The sequence below is a fragment of the Mustela nivalis genome (genome assembly GCF_964662115.1).
Source record: "Mustela nivalis genome assembly, chromosome: 7".
Taxonomy (NCBI): domain Eukaryota; kingdom Metazoa; phylum Chordata; class Mammalia; order Carnivora; family Mustelidae; genus Mustela; species Mustela nivalis.
This window is the reverse complement of record NC_139026.1, coordinates 56,576,385-56,587,371: the sequence shown is the minus strand read 5'-3', so window position 1 is coordinate 56,587,371 and position 10,987 is coordinate 56,576,385. Positions and strand designations below refer to the sequence as shown.

The window sequence follows — 10,987 nt, the reverse complement described above, 5'->3', positions numbered from 1 at the left end:
GCCATTGAGTCACATTTACCACTAAGTGAACAATTTATTTCTATTTACCACATTTACATGTTTACCACGTTAAAACATTTACCACATTAAAACATCACATCACAGCCTTAAATAATTCACCATTGATTCTATCACATATTCTAAGTCACATTTATAGAAATAGTTTTACATTGTTTTTCATCATGTCAATCAGAATAATTTCATTTCCTATATCACACGTATCCATTATCTAGAGCAAGGATATTCTCCTAAACATATATATATATATTGATGAATTTTTTTTATCAGTGACCTTTATCACTGTTTAGGTTCTTTTGTTAGCTAATATAGAGTGTTGCTTATTTACATTATCCAGTTATTAAAATAAGATACACATAGAGTATCTAATCTCAAAGAAGGTATAGGACAGCCTATGAAATAAATGCTTGCATCTCAGAAAAAGCCCTCAAAAATAGGCAACCACTATATAGGATAATATAAAAAAAAAAACTTTTATTCTAAAATAGATACAAATGCATCAAGCATAATGCTACAGAGATCTGTCTTCACTGGTTACTATACTGGATTAAAAGAAAAAAATGTTATCAAAACATTTCTTGGTACTGGTACAATTACTTATTAAGTACCTTGTGAAGCTCCACTCTCTTCATCATCCATTGTGAGATCAATGACACCACCTGAATCACTGCCTGTGGCTTTTCCACTCTGAAAAACAAAACTTCTGCATTTTGCAAAGGAAACTCTGGCAGATGTAAGGGGAAAATGAAATAATACTAAGGGGCAACAAGAATAATGAATAGCCTGGTTCAATCTGGAACACTAAATGGCTTTCCTTGAAAAAAATAGTCTGTCAGACAAATGACCCCAAATACTCATGAGCTATACATCTGTCATCCAGAAAAGAATTTTGAAAGATTTTCACAAGAAATTTTAGAGGTTGTTTTTTTTTTATTTGCTTATTGCACAGAGCTAAGTACTTTCACTGTTAAGTGATTAAACATAAACACCATTTTCCAGCATTTAAAATATTGATCAATGCTATACCAAATTATCAGTATTAATTCACCAAAGCACCAAAGGCAACTTCAAAGCTAGAACTGGGTTATATAAAATAATCTTCTCCCCTAACAAAAGGTATGCTATAATAAGATATGGTGTATGCTACACTATTAACTGACATCCAACCTAATCAACCCATTGTCCCAAATCATTAGAAATGTAATTTAAAATTCTACATAATAGCAACAAAAAAGGAAGTAGTACAATACAGACCTAAATAGCCAGTATCTTTAAGTCAAAAAGACTGAGGCATCTTTTAGTTCTAGCTCATATTAGCAATGTGAATTTATATTAAAAGATAACATCCTCAATTCCCAAACTCTGGATATGGGGTCTGTTATAAGGATGAATCCAAATATGCATACAAAGAGCTTAACACCAGGTATAACATATACTGTGTAATGTTAATCGTAATTACTTTATAACATATTATACTGAAATCAGCTCCAAATGATTAAGGTTTTCAGCTACAAAATTCAAATTTTATGTAATTCAAGAAAATAATTCCTTGATATTAAAAAATTCAGGTCCAATCCAAAGATAATGATGTAAATTCTAAATCTTACAATTATGAATCTCTCTATGATAATGACTTCATTGGAAATGATTTAACACACACAAAAACCTACAATCCAAAAATTAAAGTTCTTAACAAATTCTTTTTTTTTTTTAAGATTTTATTTATTTATTTGACAGACAGAGATCACAAGTAGGCAGAGAGGCAGGCAGAGAGGGGAGAGAGGAAGCAAGCTCCCTGCTGAGCAGAGAGCCCGATGAGGGACTCCATCCCAGGACTTGAGATCATGACCTGAGCCAAAGGCAAAGGCTTAACCCACTGAGCCACCCAGAAGTCCTCTTAACAAATTCTTAAAGCATGTAAAAGAATCCACTTACTGCAACATATTTATAAGGTCCAATTTTCAATATTTACTAAAATTTAAATTTATCAAAAATTATTAGACAAACATGCAAAGCCCAGTAAAGCAGAATCCAAAAAAAATGTCAAAAGAAAATGACTCCCAAGTGGAACCAAATGTTGAATTCAGCAAAGTCTTCAAAACAGCTTTTAAGAATACATTTAAAGAAATAAAGGAAAATATAATAATAACAAATGTATAAGAAATCTCAAAAGTAGAAACTGAAAAACAAAAATTGAAATTCTAGGTCTGAGAAGTATGATTACTAAATTAGAATAATTTTCATTGTATTAAAGAATATTGGAAATCCATTATCCAATACTGGAAAATCCATTTTCCAATATTGGAAATCCATTATCCTGTGAGCTGTAATTACAATTTTACTTTGAAATAGAAGGAAGAAATCTCACCTGTGATGTGCTATCAGCTGCTTTCTTATTAACAGAAGTATCTATTGTTTTGTTTGTCTGGTTTTCTGAGGAATCAAAAAAATAAAAGTCATTTTTAAAAAGCACCTACACAAGGTGAAAGGTTTGATTGTCTTATATACAACAACTAATGTAATTTTCTCCAATTATTTTCTTCTATTAACATGTCACATATGTAAATGAACTCTCTCACAGACCATTTCTACAGTAACTTTCAGAAGGGCAAATTCCCAATACAGAGAAAAAACTTCCATGTACCCAATGCCCAAAATATTTAACTCTATCTTAAAGAATATCTTCAAAGAAATAATTTAGGATGTGCATAACTTCAATATCCCAACATATGTAAATGGCTAAAATCTAATTGCTCCATACTATATGCCTTTGGAGAAAAAGATGTAATGACATGGCAAAAATATAATAAAATCATCACAAACTACAAAGAGATTCTGAGAAAATATATATGTATAATCTCAGTAATTCAGATTATTTTAAATGCATTTTTCAATTACTTTGCACTTAGTTTGTGATATATATGCATATACACATATGAAAGTTACTTTGAGAACAGCAAAGAAAATTAATCAAGTATGTTTTTCTGCCTCAACTTCTAAAAAGAAGGTATTAAATTTTATCAAATGTGTTTAGCATCTACTGAGATGATTATGTAACTTTTCCTCTTTGGTAATTTCCTCTTTGGTGAATTTCCAATGCTGAAACATCCTATCCTTGCTTTCTGTAGATAATAATGTTCTTGGTCAAAATATGGCATTTCTTTCATTCCAAATCTCCAGAACACATATAGAGTAAACCGTTAAAAAAAAAAAAAAAAAAAAAAAGCAGAGGCTTTAACCCATTGAGCCACCCAGGCGCCCCCTAACTCTACCTTTTATCTCCCCCAAACCCTTTTCCTGGCTGTAGCCAGTGTTCATGGCTGTCACTCTCCCCTGCAAAAATGCTTTCATCCCACTGCCTACCATCTTTCCATTTATTATCACATACCTTTTCTAGATCTCCCACATCCTCTCACAGAAACCTCATTATCTTAACATTAACCACATTTATAATAAATTACTTATTTAATGGCAAAGTCCCCTATTTGATTGCAAGCTCGGTGAGAATGTGGACTATATGTACACTTCTGTGCGTCTGCAAGATTTTAGACCAATTATGGGTATTTAATATTTCATGAGTGAATGAAATTTCCCAAATTTTTATTTGAATTCTAGTTTGTTAACATACAGTGAAATATTGGTTGGAGGAACAAAATTTAGTGATTCATCACTTACAGGTAACACCCAGTTCTTATCCTAACAACTGACCTTCCCTAATACCCATCACCCATTTAACCCCTACCTACAACCGTCTCTTATGGCTTATTTCCCTTGCTCTTTTGTTCCCTCTTTCCCATATGTTCATCTGTTTCATTTCCTAAATTCCACATGAGTGAAATCATATGGTATTTGTCTTTCTCTGTCCTGTTTCACTTAGCATAATACACTCTAGCACCCTTCACATCATTGCAAGTGGCAAGATTTCATCTTTTTGATGGGCGAGTAATATTCCGTTGTGTGTGAGAGTGTGTGTGTGTGTGTGTGTGTATAATACCTCTTCTTTATCCATTCATCACTTGGATATTTGGGCTTTTTCCATAATTTGGCTATTGCTGATAATGCTGCGTAAACACTGGGGTACATATACCCCTTTCAATCTGTTTTTGTTTTTTGTTTGTTTTTTAAAATCATTTGGGTGAATATCTAGCAGTGCAATTGCTGGACTGCAGGGCGGTTCTATTTTTACCCTTTTGAGAAACCTCCATACTGTTTTTCAGAGTGGCTTCACTAGTTTGCATTCCCACCAACAGTGCAAAAGGATTCCCCTTTCTCTGCATCTTCACCAGCATCTGTTTTTTCCTGAGTGTTAATTTTAGCCATTCTGCCTGGTGTGAGGTGGTGTATCACTGTGGTTTTGATTTGTATCTCCCTGATGATGCATAATGCTAAGCACTTTTGCATATGCCTATTGGCCATCTGTATATATTTTGGGAGAAAATACCTATTCATGTCTTCTGCCCATTTCTTAATTGGATTATTTGGTTTTTGGATATTGAGTTTGTAAGTTATTTATAGATTTTGGATAATAACACTTCATCAGATATGTCATGTGTCAATGTCATATGTCAGTATCTTCTCCCATGCCATAGGCTGCCTTTTAGTTTTGTTGGTTATATCCTTTGCTGAGCAGAAGCTTATCTTGATCAAGTCCCAATAGTTCATTTCTGCTTGTTTCCCTTGCCACTAGCAACATGTCTAGTAAGAAGTTGCTATGCCCCAGGTTAAAAACGGTTTCTGCCTGTGCTCTCCTGTAGGATTTTGTAGGTTTCCTGTCTCACACTGTGGTCTTTCATCCATTTTCAATTTATTTTTCTGTATGGTGAAAGTGGTCCAGTTTCATTCTTCTGCATGTGGCTGGCTGTCCAATTTTCCTGGCATCATTTATTGAAGAGACTATCTTTTTTCCTTTGGATATGTTCTTGCCTTGTTGAAAATTAGTTGGCCATACAGTTGTGAGTCCATTTCGGGATTCTCTATTCTGTTCCACTCATTTAAGTGTCTATTTTTGTGCCAGTACCATATTGTCTTGATGATTATAGCTTTGTAATACAGCTTGAAAACCGGAATTGTGAGGGCTGCAGCTTTGGTTTTCTTTTTCAGGATGACTTTTGGCTATTCAATGTCTTTTGTAGTTCCACACGAATTTTAGTATTGTTTGTTCTAGCTTTGTGAAAATGCTGATGGTAATTTGGTAGGGATTGCATTTTTTGTGTAGATTGCTTTGGGCAGAATAGACATTTTCACAATATTTATTCTTCCTATCCATGGGTGGGCATGGAATTATTTCCCATTTTGTTGTGTCCTCTTCAATTTCTCTATCATAAGTGTTCTACAGTTTCCAGATTTTTTTCCCTCTTTGGTTAGATTTCTTCCTAGGTATCTTGTGGTTTTTAGTACAACTATAAATGGGATCAATTCCTTGATTTCCTGCTGCTTCATTTTCGGTGTATAGAAGTGCAACAGATTTCTATACCTTGATTTTATATCCTGCAACTTTGCTGAACTCACATCTTTGGTGGAATCTTTGGGTTTTCTACATAGTATAATATGTCAGGTGCAAATAGTGGAAGTTTGACTTCTTACTTGATTTGGATGCCTTTTCTTCTTCCTGTCTGATTGCTGAGGTTAAGACTTCCAGTACCATGCTAAATAGTAATAGTCAGGGCGGTCATCCATGTTGTGTTCCTTACCACAGAAGAAAAGCTCTCAGTTTTTCCCCACTGAGAATAATAGCCGTGGGTCTTTCATATATGACCTTTACAACACTGACATATGTTCCATCTATACCTACTTTGTTGAGGGTTTTTATCAAGAATGGATGCTCCATTTTGCAAATACTTTTTCTGCATCTATTGAGGGAATCATATGGTTCTTATCCTTTTTTTTTATTAACATGGTAGATTATGTTGATTGATTTGCATGAAGCCCATGAATGTCACTTTATCATTGTGAAGAATTCTTTTACAATGTCTGTTGGATTTGATGTGTTGTCCTGTTGAGAATTTTTGCATCCATGTTCATCTATGATATTGGCCTGTAATTCCTCTTTTTAGTGGGGTCTTTGGTTTTGGAATCAAGGTAATGCTGGCCTTGCAGAATGAGTTTAGAAGCTTTCCTTCCATTTGGTACATTTTGGAATGGTTTGAGAAGAAATGGTATTAATTCTTCTTTAAATGTCTGGTAGAATTCCCCTGGAAAGCCATCTGGCCCTGGAATTTTGTTCATTGGAACACTTTTGATTACTGATTCAATTTCTTTGCTGGTTATTGGGTCTGTTCTAATTTTCTATTTCTTCCTGTTTCAGTTTTGGTAGTTTATATGTTTCTAGGAATGTTTCTAGGAATTTCAGATTGCCCAGATTGGTGGCATATAATTTCTCACAATATTCTCTTATAATTGTATTTCTGTAGTGTTGGTTGTAATTGCTCTCTAACCTGTGATTTTATTCGAGTCCTTTCTTTTTTCCTTGTGGTAAGTCTGACTAGGGGTTTATCAATTTTATTAATTCTTTCCAAGAACCAGCTCTTAACTCCTCTGATCTGTTCTACTGGGTTTTTTTGTTTATTTCTATAGCATTTATTTCTACTTTTATCTTTATTATTTCCTTTCTTCTGTGGCTTTAGGCTTTATTTGCTGTGTTTTTTTTTTTTTCCTAGCTCCTTTAGATGTAAAGTTAGTTTGTGTATTTCAGCCTTTCCTTGTTTCTTGAGGTAGGCCTGTACTGCAACCTAATTCCTTCTTAGGACTGCCTCTGCTGTATTCTAAAGGTTTTGGACTGGAGTATTTTCACTTGCATTTGCATCCATGTATTTTTTTTAAATTCTTCTTTAATTTCCTGGTTAACCCATTCATCATTCTTAAAAATGCTCTTTAACCTCCATGTATTTGTGGCCTTTCCAAAATGTTTCTTGTGGTTGAATTCAAATTTCATAATGTTGTGATCTGAAAACATTCATTGTATGATTTCAATCTTTTTGTACTTGTTAAGGGCTGATTTGTGACCCAGTAAATTATCTATTCTGGAGAATGTCCCATGTGCACTCAAAAAGAATGTGTATTCTGGACACCTGGGTGGCTCAATCAGTTAAGCATCTGCCTTCAGCTCAGGTCATGATCCCAGGGTGCTGGGATCAAGTTCTGAGTTGGGCTCCCAGCTCAATAGGGAGTCTGCTTCTCCCCCTGCTTGTGTGCATGCACTGTCTCAAAAAATAAATAAAATCTTTTTTTAAAAAAATGTGTATTCTGCTGCTTTAGGCTGAAATGTTCTGAATATATCTGTTAAGTCCATCTGGTCCAGTGTGTCATTCAAAGCCATTGTTTTCTTGTTGATTTTTCTGCTTAAAAGATCTGTCTACTGCTATAAATGGGGTATTAAAGTCCCCTACTACTACTATTGCATTATTATCAATGAGTTTCTTCATGTTCATTATTAACTGATTTATATATTTGGATGTTCCCAAGTTGGGGGCACTGTTAGCTCTTCTTGGTGGGCAGACCCCTAAATTATGATACAGTGCCCTTCTTCATTGCTTGTTACAGTCTTTGGTTTCAAATCTAGTTTGATGTAAGTATAACTACTCCAATTTTCTTTTTACATCCATTAGCATGACAGATGGTTTTCCATTCTCTCACTTTCAATCTGGAGATGATTTTAGGTCTAAAATGAGTCTCTTGTAGGTAGCATATAGATGTGTCTTGCAGCATACAGATATATCTTTTTTCTTTTTTTAATCCATTCTGATCCCCCATGTCTTTTGATTGGAGCATTTAGTCTGTTAACACCCAGAGTGACTACTGACAGATATGAATTTAATGCCACTGTGTTACCTCTAAAGTGGGAATTTCTGGGCCTTTCTAGTGCTTTTGCTTTTGGTCTTTTCTGTTCCCCCCACTCAAAGTCCTCTTTAATATTTCTCATAGTGCTTGTTTAGTGGTCACAAACGCATTTAATTTTTGTTTGTCAGGAAATTCTTTATTGCTCCTTCCATTCTGAATAACACCTTGCTGGATAAAGTAGTCTTGGCTGCATATTCTTCCCATTCAGCATGTTGAACATATCATGCCACTCTCTTCTGGCCTGTCAAGTTTTTGTGGACAGATCTGTTGTGAATCTGATCTGTCGTCCCTTGTAGGTTAAGGACTTTTTCCCTTGCTGCTTTCAGGATTCTTTCCTTGTCTGTGTATTTTGTGAATTTGACTATAATATGCCTTGGTGATAGTCAGCTTTTGTTGGATTTAATGGGAGTTCTCTATGTTTCTTGTATTCTGATGTACATTTCCTTCCTCAGATTTGAGAAGTTTTCAGCTATAATTTGTTCAGATAAGCCTTCTGCCCCCTTTTCTCTTTTCTTCTGGGACGCCTATGATACAAATACTACTATGCTTTAAGGAACTGATGAGTTCCCTAAGTCTACATTTGTGATTCAGTATCTTTCTTTCCTTCTTCTTTTCATGTCACTGTAGTGTGTGTGTGTGTGTGTGTGTGTGTGTGTGTGTGTGTGTGTGATTGTTGGGAAAGCCTGTTACAGTCCTGATCCTGAGAGGAATGGCTTTATTAAGAGAAGGTTAAACAAAAAAAGTAGCTAGATCTTATTTTCCCTAGAGCTGAGGCTTCAAAGCACTCTATGATCAGGAGACTTGGTGCTGTGCGGGGCCTGTGCTGGTATTCTAGGGGAGGGGCCTGCTGCACTGATTCTTTAAGTGAACTTGTATGAATGATTAACTATAATTTAAGCCCTATATCTCCTCACAGCCTCTAGGAGAATTTTTACTTTACTATAAACAGAAAATACTGACTTACTCTGGGAGGACACATGAACTATATAATAAAATATAATAAACTACATGCATTCTAGTTAGATAGCCTATGTTCTCATTAAATCAATAATAGCTACATAACTATATGACTTAAAATGTTTTAATTATACAACTAATTGATTTATCATGTTACAAATGTATTAAAGGTTGGGTTCAACCTTCATATTCAGCCAAAATGTGCCATATGGCGTCAGCTTGGGTTTTGGGAAGCCTAAACAGCTAAATGGCTATTCTAACATCATTTATGGCACCTCTAAAATGATGCATGATTAAAGAATACATCATTTCAGATCTCATTCTGATTAACACAATAAAAATAAAAAAGCTTATCATTCATATTTATGGTTAATATCCAATAGTTTACTTTCAAACATAAGCACTCTAAATAGAACTTGAAATGACAATCTCCTTAATTTATACAATAAAATACATAAAAATGTGTTAAATACATGTTAAAATATAAAAGTTTAAATATAAATGTATGTTATTGCAAAAGTAGAATGATGTACAGATTAGAAATGGTTCTGAAAACTATTAGTTTTACATACAAAAACAAGAACAGTGAAGTAATTAATAAATACAAAACAGACTAACGCTATGCCTAATAGAGTGCATTACCTAGCTAATTTTGGGAAAAATATATACCCTTTGTGTCAAAAATGGCCATAAAATTTTAAGAAAACAGAATAATTAAATTATAACTCTGATACCTGTATAAGTGTTTAGGGTATGAGCATTCAAAAACTTAAGCAAAATCTTTTAAGTTATTTATTTCTTTTCAAGCCATGGCTTATCAGGAAAAGTTCTTTTTTGAAGAATGTATCTTGTGACCATGAATTAAAAATAGTGTCATCTTAAGCTCAATACTTCATAAAGAGGAAAAACTCCAAAATCACACACAATGTCTATCAGAAATCACTTTCTACCTGACATATTAAAATATACTGAGGATTAGAAATAAATTAGAGAAAAATGAAGCAACCCCCCCGAAATCTTGCTCATTCACTAAAAAACAAGCATCTTTCAGTGCTGTAAACATGAATAACAGAGTCTAAGAGTAATGTGGCAGCAGACAGAGCTAACAAATATTGTTATTGTACTATGAGAGCATTTACATTTTAAATATTATTATCAATAATTGTACTGATTAAAATTTCAGATTTCCTCCTGTATCCAAGATATAAATTTGTATGAGGTTGATATTTAAGCTCCTGTCCAATATAATTTTGATCATCTACTCATTTACTCTCAACAACCTTATAAAATACTACAATCACTATTTTACATGAAAAAATATACTCAGAGGGAAAGTACTAATGGCTACATGACAAATTTAAAAAAACAAAAGGCCTTATATCTCACTTATGAAATTTTGTACTTTAGAATCTGTTTTATATTTCATGGTTACTTATTATATCAATAAGAGACATCAGCAGCAATTTCACTATTATACATGATACTTACCCATTTTTGCCTATTTTTACAATAGTGGGAATAAATGTGAAACCAGAAATGAAATGAAGAATAAGAAAGTTTAAGAATGCATACAAAATGTATGCTTCTTAAGAGCAAGGAAGACATAGAATTTTACAGATTTCAAATACAGGTACAATCAATTTCTCCTTTTTGCAATATTGGAAGGCATACAGACATATACAAAGATAATCATATGTCATGGGGAAATACATAAGAAAGAAAACAAGAAGCCAACATTTCTAGTAAATTAGAGAGAGAAGGACCTATTTTTAAACTGTTCCAATTCGAAAAATGTGAGTGATGAATGCACAAAAAACTCTAACAAATGGTAGGGAAGATATGTGGTTTGTCATTTTCTCTTATAAGCATATATTATGTGGAATGATATACTTTAAAATAAATGTGATCTACTTCTGCCAAATTTATTATCTAAGTAATTCAAAATGCTTGCCCCAAAGCCTCAATGAAGAATTTCACCCAGATTAGGAAAAATTACTAAAAGCTAAATTAAAAATCTAACTTTTCATTCAAAATAAATTCCCTCTCAAATACCATCTTAACAACATTATTTCTTAGGTTACTAAAAACTTACTAAAAATAACATCTAGGATATTCTTTCTACTTTCGTCTTCAAATAAAGATAGCCACTTCCACAAACATACACAAATGTTCGATT

At 33.5% G+C, this 10,987-nt stretch overlaps 1 protein-coding gene across 14 annotated transcripts in view; it reads right to left on the bottom strand.

Annotated features, from left to right (window-relative positions):
- Positions 1–10,987, bottom strand: part of ATF7IP (activating transcription factor 7 interacting protein) — a 110,003-nt gene that overhangs the window by 4,844 nt on the left and 94,172 nt on the right. For 9 of the 14 annotated variants that reach the window (XM_082740599.1, XM_082740590.1, XM_082740596.1 and 6 more), the window contains 2 exons: positions 2,387–2,451; positions 578–705 (listed from right to left, as the gene is read on the bottom strand). The exons of 4 other annotated variants lie outside the window; for them this stretch is intronic. In XM_082740599.1, coding sequence (XP_082596725.1) covers positions 619–705; positions 2,387–2,451 — 152 coding nt within the window. In that variant the 3' untranslated portion in view covers positions 578–618. Of the gene's footprint in view, positions 1–240; positions 706–2,386; positions 2,452–10,987 lie in introns of those variants that run through there. One more of the 14 variants, XM_082740602.1, reaches the window with a different exon arrangement.